Below are 21,076 nucleotides of genomic sequence, written 5' to 3'. Positions count from 1 at the left end.
ACTCCACCGTTGCATCATCAATAGCCCTCTGAGTCAGCAAACTTAGACCACTCAGCAGTGATTTTACACAAGTCATCATCAGGTGACTTCAGGTCACACATCTGTTGTTCATCCTGGTACCTGGAAAGAATGGCATCAAACAGCTACTCATACTAATTACATGAAGCCTACACAACTTGCACTTCTCTGACTTGGTGCTCTAAACTAGTATCTAATATTTTTGTTTGGGGTGGTTTGTTTTTTTTTTTTTGTTGTTGGTTAGTTGTTGTGGTTTTTTTACTGCAGAAGCACTATTGTGTTAGTTGGACCTTCTTTATGCCTATAATTGTATAATTTGTAATACAGCAGGGACTTCAAACTGGGTCAAGGGCCTCAAGGCCAACTGTCAAAATACCCAATTACAATATACAACTAAATACTGAAGAGAGTCAGATAATCAGCTTGAGTATACAAGATGCCTAGTATGGCTTAGGGAGCCACAGTGGTATGTGGAGTACTGTAAAATAAAGCAATATGCTACACACCTCCTTTGAAATGAATTTCTTTGGGAAAGTCTAATTCTCCTTCAATATCAATGTCTTTCCCACAAATGGCAAAGAGCAGTACAGAGCACATTTTATTTTTTCTGTCCTCATTTCCATAGGTTCTGAAGAGCCCACAGTTACAAAATGGGAAGGGAAAAGAATTATATTTATGGTAATATAAATTCCAAGCATGAAGTGAAGGGCACGTAGCACATCTGCCACAGCCTGAAAACTGTATATGGGAAGGGAGCAATGCAGAAGTAGGGAAAGACACCATAAGAATGGGACTTATCAAAAAGCCTTAGCAGTTTTGTACAAACATACTGTACTATTTTAAGCATCGGACAAATAGCTGAGCTAATTCACTAAAGGCAATGCTATCTTGCTAATATACAATGACTTCTGTCAATTTTGTTCTCATAGGACACTTCAAAGCAGGAGCTGAATGGCTCACTGCACAAATTAATATACACCTATTTAAAAGAATCATTCCACATTACATCAAACAAGCCACTGTTTAGGTTACCATTCAAGCTAGTTGATGATGTGTTTTATTTTTTCCTTCTCAGTTATGCATTGCCACTTTGAAGACAAATACATTAAGAAGAAATTCATGAAACTGTACACTAGGATTTAAAACCATCAGACCTGTAATTATAGACTTCTTGGGCCTATACACATTTAGAGTTTCTGTGGTGAAACCAAAGCCCTGTAAGATGGAGATGTTTGCTTTGCTGTGCATAGGTAGCAAAGAGAGAAATCTATTGCAAGGATTAACTATTCACATTTCTGTTTCCACAGGCAAACACAAATGGTACTTACTATGACTAAAGCTTATGGGTGCTGTACAAGGTTTTCCTTTTGGTTTAATTCAAACATGTCAATTCCTTCCCAACAGGAAAGCATCTTCAACTCAACACAGAACAAAACCTGGGCTCACGACTTTGTGCAAGACTGAACGTAACTGGTCCACTGACAATACATGAGGATTATATCATACATGAAGCAGCCGCAGTGCAGAGAGGATTAAGCATTAAAGATGCTTTTTTTTACACCTGTAGAAGACAAGAAAATCTTTAAAATTTTGTATCTTAAGTACAGGACAAGAACACCTGACAAATTAGTTAACGGAGAGATTTGTCTTGAGGCTCTGGATGTGGCACTAGTGTCTGCTCCATCAGAATATCAAGCATGGCAGACAGTGATATTCATTCCGAACTTGTATCACTGCCTCTCTAAATGACAGATATTAAATGTGTCACAGTGCTTTAACTTTGTATGACCAGAACTAGGCAATCACGATCTCATCACAGAGCCAGAGACTGCAGTCTCATGACCCTCTGTATGATGTGAACAGAACATACAGAAAAAAACCTTATTCTAAGTGCTTAGTAAGAGGTCATCCATGCAAATAAAATGGATGAAGCAGCATGTCAAAGCATATCTAGAGAAGTGCAAGTCATTCAAGTATTCCATGGGACCATACGGTGCTATGGCCATTTGCATTAATGTATTCTGGGTATAAAGCATTACCATTTCAAATCTACACACACTTTAAACTGATGTAAATTATTATACAAAGAAAATGAGAGGACAGCTGTGATTCATTCTAACGTGCAACATTACATCCAAGACCTAGAACTGAAGGCCATCTTCACTAGGAAAAGTAGTAGATGATAAAAAGTTCAGTGATGAATGCAGAAGCAAGAATCTGAAAAACTCAAACTGTGTAACAGTACTACATGTAGCTTTCAAAGCACTAAGCAAATCATAGGGCAGGAGAAAGTACAAACATATGGCAAGCTAAGCAGCAGCATGCAAGTGAAATGGTGCTTCCTCCTACTTCTCTGGCTGGTCAGAAACAAGAGATCCCACTGGGCTCTCAAAAAAGAGCAGCTAGGATGGAAAAGATTTTGGAAATGCTTTGGTGCTCAACATGTTTTATAAAGCAACTCTTTGTGTGATACACTGGCCTATTTACAAGTACACAGATTTAAGGTGATCATGCAGATCAAGCTATATAAAAAATACTTACAATACAACAAAAGGTAAAAAAAAAATCCATATGGTCACATATACCTTCAATTTCTTCTTACCTGACTGCTGTTTTCTTCCCCTGAAGGGCTGTTTGCACTGAACAAAAGTGAGCATTCTGGGGTTTACCTCTGAAGGTGTCTTTTTCTGCAGAACACAATTCTCTAACTCAGAACCAAGAAGTAAAATGCGTAAACCTTCCATATGGACATCTTCTGTAAAATAGCTTTATGTTTAAATGGGCTTTAGTTTGGACTTCTCCCCTTTCATTTTCCCTTATCTATTGCAAGGCTGCATTTTACTCAAGTTAAGAGACACATGATATGAATATGCATTACTGTTGAGTGAAGTCTAAAAAAAACTTGCTTATTGATATTAAACAAGGGAGGGCTTTTTTCCCATGCTTAACAAGAAATCTGAGGTGAAGTCCAGAAGTCATAAGCTGAAGCATTCGAAATGCAAAAAGAAAATATCAAGGAAACAAATGGTCACCGAATTTCTCAGTTTCCATCTTACTCATTAAACTAGTAGATTTCTCACAGCTACGCAAACTTTGCCTCAGAACAGAAGTAGTTGCAACTCAGCAGTAATTTTTTTAGGATGCCTTACTTTGCAAAGTTTCAAGTTATAATCTTACAGTAACACAATGGCTCAGATGACAGCTCCCCTGCAAGTGTCGCAGTGCAGTTTTAACAATGACAGCACTGTAGTACCATGTGTACCTGTGAGAGCTTTAAAATACCTAGCTTGATACAAGCTATAGCATAGCTGTAGTCTGAGAGTTCAGGAGGAACTAATCCTCCCTTCTGGGCAGGATTTGTGGATTACTTTTCCCCTGTGCTGCAACTGTTGTACTTGAGTTAACCTACTTGTATCTCGTTCAAGTGTGCCTATACCACACTGTACTGTAGTGCAAGCGCACATCTAATAAAGCTCCTATGGGTCATTGTGCCTTGTCTGTCTGTCTCAGTTTTTGTGCCTATATTTATAGGGATCTTCATACTTGCCACTGTGTTGTGGTCTAAGTGGGGAAACCCAAGATCTACTCAGGTACAACAATGGTTGGATCATTTGAGCACCTAGAAAAAGATCAAAAAGTAAATGACTTAGTAATATCCCCTCATTAACATTGCTGACACTTAAAACCATTATTCCCCTCTATCTCATACAACAGTTCAGTGAACTAACAGCATCCCTTTCAAAGAAGAAAATAGAGGGATAGCTGACAGAGCTGTGACAAAAGAAAGCAAGCAAGAAAAAAAAAAGTGGGTTTCCAGAGTCTACTGTAAAGCCGAGCCCAGCTGTTGCAGGTCTTCTGATTTCTTAAGGGTTAGATAAAGATCAGAAACTTTAGCCATATCTCCCAGTCAAGAAACTTACATAAAGAGCCAGACAATGTTTACCAGACGGGAGACACAAATCCTTCCTTTACCACCAAAGATCAGGAAGATCAGGCCCTTAGGAAGAACTTCCCTATTTTTCTAGCTACAGTTTTAGAGAAAGTTTCTTTCTGGAAAGAAAATAAGCAAATGGTCAATACTGGGTATAAAAAAAGTAGTGGGAGAAAAGGCTTTGTCAGGTATAATTGAAAAACTAAGCATCATACTGTAAGAATTAAAAATGGTCAGGAAGAGTATCAAAGCAGGCAGCTTCAAAAACAAAAAAGTACCCAGAAGGCAGGGTTGGATCTGTTTCTCCAAACATCAGTTCAAAATCATACATGGCTGCTGAGTGAAGTTTGGAGGAATTGCTTGCTGATACTAAGCAAAGGAATAGTTCTGTCATCAGTAGCTGTTAAAAGCAAAGACTGGTTTGCTTAGATAGGAACAGATTTTGACACACATACTTTTCTGGTGCAGAACAGAGATTCTGTGCTTTTATATTTTTACATCTGTAAGGACAAATTTCACTCTATTCTGATTTACTTTATCAACTAAACTGTTTAACTACAAACCCATAATTCTAAAATAAAATAAAAAAATAGAAAGTTGAGTTTCAGTACTGAGCTGGCAAAACTGGAGCACTTTGAGCAATACACAGAGCTAAAGAGACCCTAGCCCTAAAGTGGAATGAAGTACATATGGGTGTTCAAACACACCTTTTACAAACTCAGGCCATTTAGTCAGGGAATAACCCTGCTGCAGCTATAGCTCCTGCACATTTCTAACTTCACCCTCCTCCGTGGGTCAGACGTCCATATGCTTAACTCTTGAGACCACTCAAAAGAGTGTCCTGAGATGAAAAACTCCTGCAATTCACCCTGCAGAGATATTTACTGAAAGTTTCTGATCTAGTGTATTTTTCTGGACCCTGGCAAAATAGCCATAATGAAAACATGCATCAGGTGCAGGGATATTGAGGTTTGAATGCAAAATCTGTCTTTGGCACAGTGACAGAAAGAACAGCGGATGGGCAGAGGGATTCAGAGGCACGATGCCAGCTCCAGAAGGTCAGAGAACCAGAACAGACAACACAAACTGGGTCCCTGAGATGCTGTTTGGCACTATCCCATCTGATCCTCTGCATAACCTCAGGGAGAAGAAACTTGCTGGAATCAAGACAGGAATATGTAGCACCATTTGGGAAGAATGGTATCTGCCAAAGATCATAGAATCATAGAATACCTAGGGTTGGAAAGGACCTCAAGATCATCTAGTTCCAACCCCCCTTGCCATGGGCAGGGACACCTCACACTAAACCATGCCACCCAAGGCTCTGTCCAACCTGGCCTTGAACAACACCAGGGATGGAGCATTTACCACCTTTTTTGGCAACCCATTCCAGTACCTCACCACCCTCACAGTAAAGAACTTCCTCCTTATATCCAATCTAAACTTCCCCTGGTTCAGTTTTAACGCATTACCCCTTGTCCTATCACTACAATCCCTAATGAAGAGTCCCTCCTCAGCATCCCTATAGACCCCCTTCAGATACTGGAAGGCTGCTATGAAGTCTCCACGCAGTCTTCTCTTCTCCAGGCTGAACAGCCCCAACTTTCTCAGCCTGTCTTCATACGGGAGGTGCTCCAGTGCCCTGATCATCCTTGTGGCCCTCCTCTGGACTTGTTCCAACAGTTCCATGTCCTTCTTACGCTGAGGACACCAGAATTGCACACAATACTCCAAGTGAGGTCTCACAAGAGCAGAGTAGAGGGGCAGGATCACCTCCTTCGACCTGCTGGTCACGCTCCTTTTGGTGCAGGATACAGTTGGCTTTCTGGGCTGCAAGCGCACACTGAAGCCAGCTCATGTTAAATTTCTCATTGACCAACACCCCCAGGTCCTTCCCCACAGGGCTGCTCTGAATCTCTTCTCTGCCCAGCCTGTAGCTGTGCCTGAGATTGCTTCAACCCAGGTGTAGGACTTTGCACTTGGCATGGTTAAACTTCATGAGGTTGGCATCAGCCCACCTCACAAGCGTGTCGAGGTCCCTCTGGATGGCATTCCTTCCCTCCTGAACTGAACCACACAGCTTGGTGTCATCAGGAAACTTGCTGAGGTTGCACCCCATCCCACTGTCCGCATCACTGACAAAGGTGTTTAACAAAATCAGTCCCAACACCGATCCCTGAGGGCCACCACTCATTACTGGTCTCCAGCTGGACATTGAGCCATTGACCACAGCTCTTTGCATGCGGCCATCCAGCCAACTCTTTATCCACCGAGTGGTCCATCCATCAAATTGACGTCTCTCCTATTTAGATACAAGGATGTCATGTGGGACAGTGTTGAAAGCTTTGCACAAGTCCAGGTAGATGACATCAACTGCTCTACCCCTGTCCATCAGTTCCGTAGCCCCATCATAGAAGGCCACCAAATTGGTCAGGCAGGATTTCCCCTTAGTGAAGCCATGCTGGCTGTCACCAAGCACCTGGCTGGTTTTTATGTGCTTGCTCCATGTTTTTCATGAATCTGCTCCAAGATTTTGCCAGGCACAGAGGTAAGACCGACTGGTCTGTAATTCCCTGGGTCATCCATTTTCCTCTTCTTGAAAATGAGGGTTATATTTCCCTTTCTCCAGTTTTTGGGAACTTCACCTGACTGCCATGATTTTTCAAATACGATGGACAGTGGCTTAGCAACTTATTTGCTAGCTCCCTCAGGACCCACAGATGGATTTCATCAGGTTCCATGGACTTGTGCACTTTCAGGTTCTGGGATAACAAAGTATCCTTCAGAATAAAACAAACAAACCAACAAATAAACACCAGCTCTATCTCTCAAAGAATATTTGACCAAATAAGGAATTCAAGAGTTTTGTTTTCCTCACTTTGGAGTAAGCTGAAACACTGGAAACATGGTGTCTCCATGCATTGGCCTTACTGTTCTTTCCAGTGCCCATGCAGAAAGCCAGTTTCTTTCTATAGTTGGCACTAGACAAGCAACTGAGCAGGAGCAGCTATAGAAAGCAACCTAGAAAACAAGCTAGACAGAAAAGAATGTTAGAATTTAAGGTCACATCTGGCACTATGACAAATACTTACCATTAGTCCCAAAGAAAAAGTAATAGCAAGAAAGGCTTTAAAGTCATGGGCAATAATACTGAGTAAATAAAGTGAAAGACTGAAACAAATCAGCCCAAAGTTCTGGTGAAACAGGAAGCTTCAGTTTGCAGCGAGAAAATCAGGGCATGATATGCATGCATATCCATAGGACTACATAAACAATGTACAAATGAACACTATATAAAACAGTTCTCACTAACCTGCAGTATGAACATGAGAGAAGCTGAATTTAGTCTTTAAACTGCTGAAAAACAGGACACCTAAATATGAAGACAACAAAGACAATGTTGAGATGCCTCCTTAAATAACTTAAAAACTGTTTTCTCTGATTCTGTTTCAAAGGTCTTGTGATAACCTAAAGCCTGCTGAATACCAATAATGAAAATACTTCTTGTTCAATACAGCCAGGAGACCTTTACTCTTCAAGATCACTTAACAGGGGAACTGCCTCTATTCATGGGTGAACCAAAAACCATTCTCTTGCCTCTGGAGGCTTCTTAAATCTACCCAGGAACAGATAAAGCAAGAATTTTCAAGTGTCCAATCAACTTTGCAGAAGCGACTCATGTTCCCAAATATCTGAACACTTAAAAATGAAATTCTGTCTTTCCCTAAAATAGAGCCTCTTTTTTTTTTTTTTTTTTTTTGCGTGTGTGTAATTATCCTCATGATACAAGAACCAATCAGGTGAAGGTATTTTAGGATGACTACAGCCACATACTGTCTTTATTAATTTACTGTCCAAAAAAGAGAGTAAAAAGAAATACAACACAACTGGCAATACTACACTTCACATTTGTGTTTGTCAAATATTTGGTTGTACATATACACATATGCAGATATGCATTCTACAGAAAACATACATATAATTATGGAACTTGCATAGGCAGATAGAGGAAATAAGTAGCTAGTATTTACACAGGTAGATGTAGCAGCCAGCACCTTGGACGTTGCCAGAGTGAGTTAAGTCCAAATTGTAAATAAAAACTGCACTGGCAGAGCACGAGACTGAAAAGTCCTTGATCAGAGTAAGCATTACTTAGCAACAACTAAAAACATCAGTGTATTATCAGCACTGTTCTCAGACTAAAGTTGAAAACACAGCACTGTACCAGCTACTAAGAAGGAGAAAAATGACTGTTACAGCTGAACCCAGGACAGGAATACAGATATGAACTAATCTTCCAAAATGCCATGTATACACAGACAACTCAAAACGTTGTGCAGTTAATGAAAATCTGCTATAGCATGACGATCAGCACTGCATTAGGTGCCACTTCAATAAAAATCACACTCTAGTTTCACCGCATCTCCAGTATCCAGTTGGTTCAAATATACACTACAGGAAAGGAGGCAAACTGTTGATTCAAAGGCAGTTGTGCGTTAGCAGTGAGGAGAAGCAAGACACGCCAACCCACTATGGGTGATAAGCAAGCTTCTACTTTATTCGTGGCGCACATCGCTTGTGTCCGCGTGGTGTTAGCCACGCCTACTAGTCACAACAGTATTGGTTAGTTCTACACGGCTTCCTTTACATTCTCCTCTCACATCCGGTTTCCGGTTACGTGTGAGGCCTACACTTAGCTTTGCTCGCACAAGGCCTCCAACGATCCATGGCCTTGCTCTTGGAGCCATCCTGCAACAGTTGTGCATAATTAAATTCAAAGGGGACTTCATAAACTTATTTAGTTACCTGACAGATTAAGTTTATTCCCAATTTCTGCATGAGAATGCCTATTACTATTGAGGAAAAACATTACCCTTCGGTAATTTCTTAAGAAATAGGAATTATTTTTATGCCTAAGTAGTAACTCTTTATTATTTAGAACTGTCTTTAAATCTTTATGTTGAAACATGGCTCCACTAATTTCAATACCTCTGACTTTCAACACCTTCTCTCCTCACCAGTGTGTCATGCTGAAAGACTCCTGATGGAACTGTTTACTTCCCAGCATGAAAAGCTATCATTTTCAGCAATTTCTTAGGAGATCTTTCCAATTAATTAGTATACAATTCCCACAACAATTTATTTCATTCTTTTTTAAATTAGGCTGGGGGGAGTGGAGGGGGGAGAAGAGAGAGGAAGTGTTTGGTTGTGGGGGTGGTTTGTTTTAGAAAGCTCCCGAAGTTCTCACAGGCAGAAATATTTCCTGCAAAAGGAGTGAAAGACACTGCTTTTTGACGCTTTGTCCACTAAGAAATTGTCTCTCCAGGGGACAATTAAACAATTACAACTTTGTATTCATTTCAAAGCATAATTCTGCTTTTGAAGATTTCATTTGACTAACTTTATACTTACCACAACTTTTAATCCACAAGGCCACGTAAGTCAAGTTCAGCCTCATGTCAACATGCACTGGCTAGACCCAAGCCCCAGGAGGTGCAAAAATTACTTAGCTGACAATGTGATTAGGCAACCAGTTCTCCTTCAGGCTGACTACATGGATGGATTCAAAGCTGCTTCTCCAACAGATAATCAGCAAAAGTCTTAATAGTATTAGAGCAGTGAGGCTAAACCTTGATAGGAATGGCAAGGGGACCAATTGCTTCTTGAAATGAGAAAAGAAGCCATGAGGAAAAAAGTTTGACTGCAGTTGAAAGCAAAATCCTGAGTCATGACCAATTCCTTCATTTCCGGCTATCAGTTCCTGTTACTAATGCTTTGCTCCTCTTCGCCTTGTGGCTCTAAACTTTCTCATTACAGAGGGAGAATTACCCTGCACAAAGCAAAAATATAATCCTCCTTCCTGACCTCTGACGGGATCTGTTCAGTCTTTCCCTCCTGACAAATGGCAGAAACCACCACAAAAAGCAGCAGACAGTGGAGGTACTGCCTGCATTCTTGACAAAGGCTACTTGCCAGCTGCTGTTTCTGCATTTCCCCACCTCATCTTGACTATTTTAGCTATTTATATTGTTATTTCTTTAGGCCAGGGGACATCTTTCACTGTCACCTCTTACATGGTTTGACCTCACCTCGATTTTGTGTAATGAAAACTAAGAATAACTCCAAAATTCTGTTTTATTTAATCATCTATGGGATAAGATTCACATTGCTCTAAGTCTGGAACTTCAGAAAAAAGTGAATAAAAACCCTGCAGTGAAGGCGTTATTGGGTCCTGGAATCTTGGCTCATCTGTATATTTAGAACATACTTGAAAAATGAACATTCAAATTTAATGGAAGATGAGACATCACACACTTACTTAACTGTCCTTTCTCACATGGTGACTGATATGAAATAAACCTGTCCTACTTCATTCAGTCATAAAAAGAACTCAAGGAAGGGAATTGTGAAGGTAAAGGCAACTTTTAATACGTCTGCCTTATAGAGCAATTCCATACAAAAAGGCTTGCAGTGTTTTTCTTTCCCCATCTACAGGCCAGACAGATATTTGTCTATCCCAGGGAAGACTTTTAAAGTCTATGATTTATGGCAGCAATTCATACCAAATCCTTAAATTAATGGTCATATAGGAAAAAGACAATAAACCAAAATGAAAGTAGAAGTCAGTTAAGTAACTTCAGTACACAGAAGCCATGTTTAAAGGCATTTAGGGTTCCTGAGTGCACAGGAGATCTGTGAGACAAAAAGCTATTCTTAAGAGTCAGTGTTGATTTCAACATTTGTGCTGTACAGACCCTGAACATGAAGTTAAACTCTGAATTCCTATCAGGAGAACAGCAGCATTCTATGAGCATGGCATTTCTTTCTGTATGAAGGGATACAACTCAGATGGCTTTAAAAGGCAACTTAGTCCCTATGTTTCTGCAGCTGAGACATGCTATGAACTGAGATTCATTTTAGTTTTATAGAATTTTACAGAATAGTTTCATATTTTATAGAATTGCAGGTGGTATACTTTCTGTACAAGAGGCTAAGAACTGCACCATGTAACTATAGCGACTACTACTGTGAAAGCTCTCGATTTTTATTGACATGCCTCACATAATCTCATGGGAAATTTTATACAAATGGAAAAAGGGAAAATTAAACATCCCAAAGGCCACAGGAAAATATTGTGGTGACCTGCATCTTCATGCATTGGTTAAATACTTCTCCCGTGGTAACTTGCTTCTTTTACTGTATAGTGGTAACATTAAATTTACAGTTTAAACTTTAATTTAAACCTCCACAATGCCAAAACAGAAGATTTGTGTGTAATCAGCTCAGAAAACACTGCAGCACATTGCTGTACTTAACAAAGATTCATCACTGGCAAACTGACACTACACAAATGGAGAGAAGTAGTAAGGTGTTCACATTTTTTTGGAGTAATAAACATTTGCATAGAGATATACTGAACTATTCATCTCTTACAGACAAGACAAAAGACGTGTTTAAGAGAGATTTTCCTAAACAAAGGATACACTTTTTAAAGGAGTTTCCTGTTCTCACAGCAGGTGAGAACTGTGAGATACACTGCCCAAGTCTTAGCAATCTATGACTTAATAGGCAAGCGTGACATTCCAAAACCAATAAAACAGTTTCAAGCTCACAGCAAAATATGAATATGCTGCAGTGTGAAATGTCCTCAAGTATCCTAGAAAGCTACCAAATCGCTTACGTTGAGTTTGAAATGCCACCTCTTAATGTGCTTCCAAGGCCATGATCCACAGTGCTGGAAAATCGATCCTTGATAACAGCCACCATTTATAGCCTTAACCTTTACTACACTGCTTCAATTCTCTCCAGCAGCTCAAAGAATCAAAAATACTTCCAAAGATTCTAACCACCAGACACAGAACTATTCCTGCTAAAATCCTGACCTTACTGGCAAAGTTTGCATGGTCACAGGAATAGCCAGGTTTGCAGTCAATGAATTGGACCAAAACATGTCACCCCAATTGGCAGTTATTTTTCATTTTCAGCTCTGCTGTCATGATTGCTTCCTCTAAAATAGCACAATAATCCCAACCATGTTTTTTGTTCTAATGATCATGCAAACCAAAAGTATTTAATAGCAAGGTTTAGGGAAAACTACTGAGCTGTTAATACAGCTCTTCTGCATCTAATATTCTTGCAGTACACAATGCAATCTAGACTGCCTGGAAAAGATGAAAATGATGTGTTGCCATGGAAACAGAACGGCACATGTTTAGGTTGCTCATCCCTGAAGAGCTGCCCCACCAGTATCTTTACAGCCTGCTAATAAAATTTTAATCAATAATTAGAATACAGTGAATTTCACCTCCTGTTTGACACTAGAATCTTGGTTCAGACATTGTCAAGCTCTTTTCATGTTCCCTGCATCCAACTATGTTCTACAACATTAAGAATTAATTTATGCACAAACAAAAATGTCAACACACACTTATCTAGTTCAGCTGCTTAAAATTATTATTCCACCCAGCAATAGATACCAGCTTCCTAATTTAAAACCTAGTTCATGTAGGAAGGGGCTTTTTAATTTATTAATTGATGTACTATACCTCCCCCTTCAAAAAAACTCAACCCAACCCAAAACCAAAACGTAACAAAAACCAAATAATGAGAATGTGGCAAATAGCCCAGTACTGGAGTTATCACTCACCAACTCCACTAAACACTTGCTATTTCCTAGAAATGATGGTTTCCATCTCACTGTGATTCACCCACAAACAGATCTTCTAAAACACTGGGGCTTACAAAGTAAAAATGCATTTTCGGAGAGCCAAAGAGAAAAGAAGCCAAGTGCTGGCAAAACTCCACTTGTTTCACCATTAAAATAGCAGAGAATCTGGCTCCAAACATGCAGCCATTAATTATCTGTACAGTTAACTATGTGAGTACACCTATTTGTTATTACACTGGGAAATCAATAACCAAGACTTTGCTGATGCTATTTAGTTGTCTATTAACTTATTCTTTATAAATAAATACAATGTTAAGAATATCAACAGTATGCCAATAAACTTAACAAGTTTTGTATTCTGGATCACAAAACAGTCAAGAAAAGCTGAAGACAAGAAATCCATACTGTGAACAACAGAGACAGGTAACAATTTTTTATTTTTTTTAAATGTAGTTGTGGTTTAACATGACAGTATTTTGAAATCCTTGCCTTCAGGCCAGTCCATGATCACTTCCAAGATTCCTGGATGACTGGAATTTCCTATTTGAGCCAGCTGTGTGACCAGTGTGACCCACTTACTACACGTAGCGTCAGTTGCATGATGCGTAAAGGGGACCCTCATGAACATCCAGGCCAGCACCGGCAGTTGGGGTGCCAGGAAATGCTGTGCTTCAGTGCCAATGACTTCTGAAACAGCTCGAGCCCTTCATAGGCTGGCAGTATCTTTTTTAGTATAGCTGGCCTCAGATCCTCTGTATCCCCGACTCCAAAAGCCAGCAGGTCAACCCTGGGTCTTCCCTAGTGCTTTCTGCCAGAGGCTCTGGGTAGGACCATTCTCCCCAGCCGTGGTGTAGAGCATGTTTTTAACATCTTATTCTGCACAGACTCATCCCAAGGTCTACTGCATGAACTATCTCCTGTTTAATCTGTTCAAAGACTTGTCATTGCTCAGGACCCATTTGAAATCATTCAGACCCCAGCATGCTACAGTTATTTCTGTCTCTAGAATTGCCGGAATGACAGCATACTTTTTTCCAAATATTTTACTAGGTTTTCCAGATTCTGCACTTGTTCAGGGGTGAAGTTCCAAAACAGTGTAGGAGTCCACTGTCTTAGGTTCTTGCCCATACTATCCCACACACCCTGCCACTCATAACTATCCAGCCTTGTGGCAGATCTTTGGGTTGTATTCTTAAATAAGTTGTTAAACCTTTAACAAGACCTGAAACACATTCAGGAGACACAGCATTAGGAACATGCTGGTTTGAACATCCCGAGGACTTTCAAAATTCTCAAGAGCTATTGTGACTAGCCTGCAGGAGAAGGGGAAGGTGAAGGAGTGGGGTAAAGTTTTCTCCCTTGTCTAAAGAGTAAGATAAAGAGTGCAATTATTAACAGCTTCCAAGAGATGGTTCCTGAAGTACAAGATGATGGCAATGCTGAGTACAAATGCCAGCTTAGCCTTGCCAGTAAATTTTACTATAAGCCAGCGCTACACAGTAGAGCAAAATGATAACCTTAACACAGCCCCCAGAGATGATAAACAGCACAACAGGGAACATATACAGCAAGTAAGGTGTTACGTAACACAATTCTCAGAGCAAGCACCACAACTCAGAGCAAATAAATCAACTCTTAAACTAACATAATGAATGCTTATAAAAAATACGTTTTAACCTGCTTGGTCAGATCTGTTATTATCTCAACCCTTTGTGCCCCATGCTGGGTGCCAAAAAGGGACTGTTGTGGTTTAACCCCGCAGGCAGCTAAACACAGCCACTCACTGACTCCTCCCCAAGTTAGCAGGATGGGAGACAGAACTGGAAAAAAGCTAAAACTCATACATTGAGATAAACACAGTTTAATGGGATAGAAAAGGGAAAATAACAACAATAGAATATCAAAACAAGTGATGCACAATGCAATTGCTCACCACCTACTGACCAATGTCCAGCCCATACCCAAGCAGCAGCCATCACTCCCCCGGTCAACTTCCCCCAGGTTTTTTGTTCAGGTTTGTTTCATTCATCATATGGTACGGAATATCCTTTGGCTAGTCCGGGTCAGGTATCCTGGCCAGGTCTCCTTCCAGCCTCTTGTGCACCCTCAGCCTCCTCACTGGCACAGCAGTATGAGAAGCTCAAAAGTCCTTAACTTAGGGTAAGCACTGCTCAGGATCAACTAAACACCAGCGTGTTATCAACATTATTCTCATCCTAAATCCACAGCACAGCACTGTACCGGCTGGTAGGTAGAAAATTAACTCTATCCCAGACAAAACCAGGACGGTAGTTGTACATTATAAATGATACTTTTTAAAATTTCAGTTAATTTCCATTAACACATACGACTTTTCCCTGTTTCAGTATTCCTGGCAGGAGGACTCCAGTGGTCCATTCTAACAGGAAGAAAACCAACACTTATACCTACCAACCATGAATCTTCACTGCACTGAGATCCTGAATCAGAACATTAGAAATGCCAGTGTCAGAAGAGATACGAGTGACAGTAGGAGCAATACATTCTCTAAAGAGGATGCACTTATCTGGTTTAAGCTTGAGAGATTTAGAGTAGGGGTGATTTTCCACACTGCTCCCAGAATCCACCAGCACTTTTAAGAATATGGCAGGCTCTATCTGCTCGCTTATTTGGGTGTCCTGGTTGACATTGGGCTTGAAGTTTTCTATAAAAACCCTGACACTCATCTCCTCTTCAAGTGTACAAGATTTTTAAGGTGCTTGCTATTTTTAAATTAAACTTGAAATACACTGATTTCCTCAGAGAGGAACAACACTCCCATTTCCTTTTCCTGGCTTTGTAATTAATATGAAGGCATACTAATTGCAGGCACAACCCTCCTCCAAACCAGGATCCCACTGCGTAGGCATTACGCAGTAGCTATAAACGTCACTTCAGCTTGAAGCTGAAGTTGGAGATAATTCCATTTGTCATGAGACCACTAAAGTATTTGAAAAAATACAAAGTTTTTTAGAAACAGCGTTTCCAAAAAGATAAGCAATTGCACTTTGCCCACCTTGGGAATGCTCAGCACATTCAGAAATCCATTCTGAAATTCTATTTTGATTTTTAAAACAGCACATACAATATCAGATGGCCTGTAAGTTTACCTTTGCAAATCTTATTTAAATAGGGTTTATAAAAATCTATTCTACCAAAACTCTTCAAAATAAACATTTGGTTCTTGATAAAATATATTTATCCAGAAACTAAAAGGAACTAAAATTGGTTTGATTTTGGATCCTAAATGGTTCTATTTTTGAATACAAGCATATTTTTGATGCATCACTGGAAAGTCAGCGCTTTTTCAGGAGGACACAAAAATGACAAAAAAAGCTTAAAAAGATAATTCTGTGGGCTTTCTATTTTTTTCAAGGTTACAATATTTTCCAGTTGCTTTCATTTGCAATGCACGTTTCTTTCCCTAAGGTATCCACCACGATATTTAAAAGGATTTATTTGCTTACAGCTAAACAGATGACATTTACTCACATAACAGAACTGTCATAAAACACTGGCATTACTGAACCATCTTCTCTTCAGAGATATATTATACTAAGGACAGCAGGTCAGGACAGAGTCACGCACTGCCTGGAAAGGCTCACATACAATTCACACATGTGGTTCCTTCCCCAACCACAAAAGCAAACCCTGAAAATATTATTATCCAGTTTTATCAGCAGGGCAATATACAAACACATCTCTCAGTATTTTGCTAAATTTCTTAATTTACCCCTTCGGCAATCAAACCAGGATCTCAGCAATGCAGCTTCCCTTGGCTCAGGAGGGTTAACAGAACATTGTTTCATTGTTTCATAGTTTTCAAGGCCCTGGATGCTCCCTGGGCATCTGCACTGGCTACCAGACTATTTTCAAATGTTCTTCCATCCAAGCATCTCTCTCCTGAGCATCAGTCACAGTAGGAATCACAAAATAAATGCTTCAGATGCAACAGCACTAGCTGTGGCTTTCAATAGAAAATTTTGGAGAAAAACAGCTTATACAAAACAGAAAAGGATACAGTGACATTTGGAGTACAGTGCCCCAAAACCTGCTTTCCTTTAGTTAAGCTAATTCATACAGTTTTTACCTCTCAAAAGCCAGAGTGTGGCTTCACTGTTCTTTTTTGCCATGTCTGTATTTTAAGCCCAACTTTTTGATCAGAACTTTCACAGATGCCAGACAGGAACAGTCTCAAGACATGGAAAAATTTAGGCTGGACCTCTGAAGATCACCTGCTCCAGCCTTCTGCTTGAGTGCTTACCACTACAATACTCCTATACCTTGAAATTACGGCACTTCTGTGATACATTTTGCACCAGGCACTATATGCAGAAAAACTGCTGGGTATTCTGAGGTACAATCACAGAATCATAGAATAGTTAGGGTTGGAAAGGACCTTAAGATCATCTAGTTCCAACCTCCCTGCCATGGGCAGGGACACCTCACACTAAACCACGCCACCCAAGGCTCTGTCCAACCTGGCCTTGAACACTGCCAGGGATGGAGCATTCACAACTTCCCTGGGCAACCCATTCCAGTGCCTCACCACTCTAACAGTAAAGAACTTCTTCCTTATATCCTGCTTAAGTTTTAACCCATTACCCCTTGTCCTATCACTACAGGCCCTAATGAAGAGTCCATCCCCAGCATCCCTATAGCCCCCCTTCAGATACTGGTAGCTTAATATTTGCTCTTCTCGATCAAATTTCCCATTTTTTCAAACTCATAGGATCTTGCTTTTCCTCTGGCACTTCTCTGCACACAACAATCCTCCTTCTTTGCTGAGAAACTCAGTGTGACTTTGCAAAAAGTCCTATGCAGTAGCCAACTCCCAAACTGTATAACTTTCAAAGAGGGTTGGGTTTTCAGACCTTTAAGATCATTAAGTCCAACAGTTAACCTAACACTGCCAAGTCCATCACTAAACCATGTCCCTAAGCATCACATCTACATGGCTTCTAAATACTTCCAGGGATGGTGACTCAACCACTTCCCTGAGCATGAACAAGGAAGAAAGGCTTTCTCACTGGACACAAAAGAGTTGCTATAATTCAGACTTTATGCTTTAGTATTTAAATTTCCACAAGCTAAAGATATGCTGATCTAAGAACAAAGGTCAAATCTATTCTGATGCATTCAGAACCCATCCACTTTGAAATAGGGTTCTGTCTCTGTCTATTGAAATTTGACAGATTTCAGTCTCTTGAGTAAGAAAAGATTGCCAAAGAGGAATCCAACAGTACAGTACAGCTTTCAAACTGCGTAAGAAGACACTATACTGTCATTTCCCCTCTCCTTGGTGGAAAATGTAAGAAATAGCAAATGGCTTTATTTATAAACCTTGTGCCCCTTTGTCCTTATTTTTATTTTCAAAGTACTCTTTTTACAGTGATTCACATACATTTACTGCTTCAACTTTGCAATAGTGACATAACACTTAAGACCAGCCAGGAAATTCACCCTGCAGTGTTATTTTTGCCTCCTCTAAAATATGGCAGGCCTGGCAAACAGGGAGATCCCTATAGCTCAGGGCATCAGAGCCATGAGGCCTCAGTGTGTTTGGTTTTGGTTTAGGGGTTATTTATTTTTCTTTCTTTCTTAAGGAAAGGAACCTTTATGCTGCTTCAGGTCTTAAACACTGCATTCTGAACAGTGTGACAACTGGGGAAAACAAGATCTACAGTGTCAGCCACTTACATGTGTTCTCACGTAGTCACCATCTGTTTGGTAGTCCCAGAAGTCAGCAGCTCGTATCACAAAAAGCACTGTCATATTAAACACCATGCTGACACAGAGACCACAGAGTGAGGGACAAACCCGCTAGCTGCTGAGCCATCAAGTTAGGGCCTCAAAATGTACCAGCAAAGAACCACTGAAAGATAGTCCTCCAAGGTCTTTTTCTTCTCTTCCTTTTCAGGCTTTCCACTGATGACAAAACTGGTGCAGCTCACACTGTATAGACTTGCTAAAAACCTGCAATTTTACAAACTTGAAAGTCCACAAAGGTCTCTTACTGCATGTATTTGCAGGAATGAATTTATGCTGAAAGTAAAAAAAAAAGTATAAACAAAGGTGACAGTCCTTGTCAAAATAAGCCATTTTCCCTTCATTCAGTACAGTGACTAATTGCTAAGTGAGCTACACAGGACTTAGGAACCATTTTGAATGGCCAAAAGGATTGTCTCCTCTGCTTCCTCACAGAGGAATAATCCATAACTTGGCTGTATGGGTGGGGAATTTGCTTTCTCCAGCTCAAGTGGCCTAGGTATATGTGTGTGCAGAAGCTCTGGCTTTGATGCACAAAGTAACACAACCTGAGATGGCCAAACCCAAAAGCGAGAAGACAACCCAAGGGTAGGCAGCCAAACACAGGCACTGAAGGATTAGGGGCAGCCAGAGCAGCTTCACAGTTAGACCTCCCTGGCTGAAGACAGACACTCATAGGACTGACAACGAGCAAGTGGAAGTTCAACAACACAATATCAGCTAGAAGCAGCAGCAGGAGATGAGCAGGCTTTCTTCATACAGCAGGGGATCAGAAAGAATTCAGAAAACAGAGACAGATCAATATAATACAGTACATTCAAGGGAAACTAAGAGGAAAAACTGGGGTCAATCTGGTATGCACATGGCATTCTCATTGATAAACAAGCAGACAACAAGATTTTTGCATTTCAGAGGTCTCCAGAAATGAGCAGCACCCAGCAGCTCAGCAGATGGCCTTGGAAAAATGTCCTCTTCACTTCAGAGCCCCAGTGGGAGCTGAGCCCTTTCAAAATAAACTGCAAGAGTCTCTAGTTATCAAGCAATCACCAGCAACAAAGGTGAATTTGCTTTCATAGCGTTTCCACTGGTTCATTCCAAGTCTTCTCTGATCGGGTGTGTATCTTCAATTAAACCACCATTCTTTTTTCCTAACTGGTCTTGCAGTTAGCAGCAGCGCACAGAAGAAAAAGAGTACAAACAAAAGCACTCAGTAGTGAAGCCTCAGAAATGCATCTGAATCTGCAGCTCCAGGGCTCTGACACAGCAGCACTGCAAAAGCCTGCTGCTCAGTGTTCAAGGACAGTGGGATACACCAGTCTGTGCATTTGTATTCCCTGCTACTGCACTGCCCTGGCCTCTCTTCTCTTTCCCCCAAACACAGACATCATCTCATCATTAGAGAGATGACCTGTGAGGGAACTTCACTGCAGCCTGCATTGGCTGGGAACCGAGCCTGAGGTGAGGGAAACAACATGTAACAAAGCTATATGTACAACAGATGTGTAAAGCTCTTGATATGCCTAGATGTCAAGACACACACACACTCTGCTGCAACAAGGACTCACCAGCAGATGCATAATGTTGCTGCTATCTCCAGAAACACCCTTTGTCTCTGATGTATGTGTAGTACCAGCATCCAGGCTTGTTTACTTTAAAAAAAAAATTAAAAAATGGAGAGAGAGAAAAGGCTGTACTGGTAAAAAATACTTTCCTGTGCTTACTGCTAATCTGGTTATATCTCACTGAGCACAAATACAGAAAAGAAAGCATCTAGGAAAGAAGACAAGGCTTTGCTAACACTCTAATTTTCACTTGGAAGTGAAGGTAGCCTTCATTGAGAAAAAAGAAGAGATAAAAATCAGAGATGGTGAAAAGGCATTCATAAAGGGTAAGAGGGAAAGGGGGGAGGAAATCAATCACAAGTACAAACAAGATCAAGCAGCAGCATACCAGCAAAAGCCCTATTTCCTTGGGAAAATGAGCTGCAGGATGAAGAGACAACACAGCACCATGCTGTGAGGAGTGCTGCTCTTGCTCTCTGCACCCACTGCATAGGAGAGAGTTGTTCTTTCTCCATAGCAACAAGATACTTAAAAGCCAATCTGGAGACTGAAGACCATCTTAAAAACAAAACACAATATGTATCAATTTATTATCTCTATTTTAAGCCTCAGCTGTGAAGTACACAGGATATCATTTGTTTAGCCTGAGGAAGCATCTTCACAGAAAGCTCTCTTCTCCCATTATACCTCCCTGTCTCAGAACCAACCCTTGGTGTGAAGCACACAGTGGTACTTACACACTGTCCCTACTCTTAGGTAATGCCAAATGCATTAGGCGCAAACACATCTTGCTGCAGCTTGAGTTGTTCACAGCAGAAGCCTATCAGCTCTTGCCTTTTGCAGGGATTGCAGGAAGGTATCAGCACCTCCCAGTTCTTCTTAAAGGATTCTGAGAGGGAGTCACAGCCTTTTGCTATGAAAAAACTACCACTACTATTACTGAAAATAGTTACAGCAAATAAAGTAAAATAAACAAACCCCCAAACTTGCTGTTTAGTAGTTACCAGCTCAAGTTACTGTTTACAAGGGTTAAGGAATGCTCATATCCTGCCCTTGAAGTCTGCTTATACCTGCATGGAAACAGCTCTGCTCAGCTACCTGAATGACTTC

General features: G+C 40.6%; 2 protein-coding genes across 6 annotated transcripts in view; one reads left to right on the top strand and one right to left on the bottom strand.

Moving 5' to 3' along the window:
• Positions 1-3,445, top strand: part of KCNC1 (potassium voltage-gated channel subfamily C member 1) — a 124,998-nt gene extending 121,553 nt beyond the window's left edge. For both annotated transcript variants that reach the window (XM_057418144.1, XM_057418140.1), the window contains one exon: positions 1,423-3,445. In XM_057418144.1, coding sequence (XP_057274127.1) covers positions 1,423-1,604 — 182 coding nt within the window. In that variant the 3' untranslated portion in view covers positions 1,605-3,445. The remainder of the gene's footprint in view (positions 1-1,422) is intronic.
• The window catches only part of SERGEF (secretion regulating guanine nucleotide exchange factor), a 162,376-nt gene that overhangs the window by 7,472 nt on the left and 133,828 nt on the right, over positions 1-21,076 (bottom strand). The gene's annotated exons all lie outside the window — the stretch shown is intronic.

The sequence above is a fragment of the Pezoporus wallicus genome, unplaced genomic scaffold (assembly GCF_028554395.1).
Source record: "Pezoporus wallicus isolate ANWC-B61680 ecotype Strahan unplaced genomic scaffold, APGP_CSIRO_Pwel_v1 contig_2025, whole genome shotgun sequence".
Taxonomy (NCBI): Eukaryota; Metazoa; Chordata; class Aves; order Psittaciformes; family Psittacidae; genus Pezoporus; species Pezoporus wallicus.
This window is presented reverse-complemented; position numbering and strand designations above follow the sequence as displayed.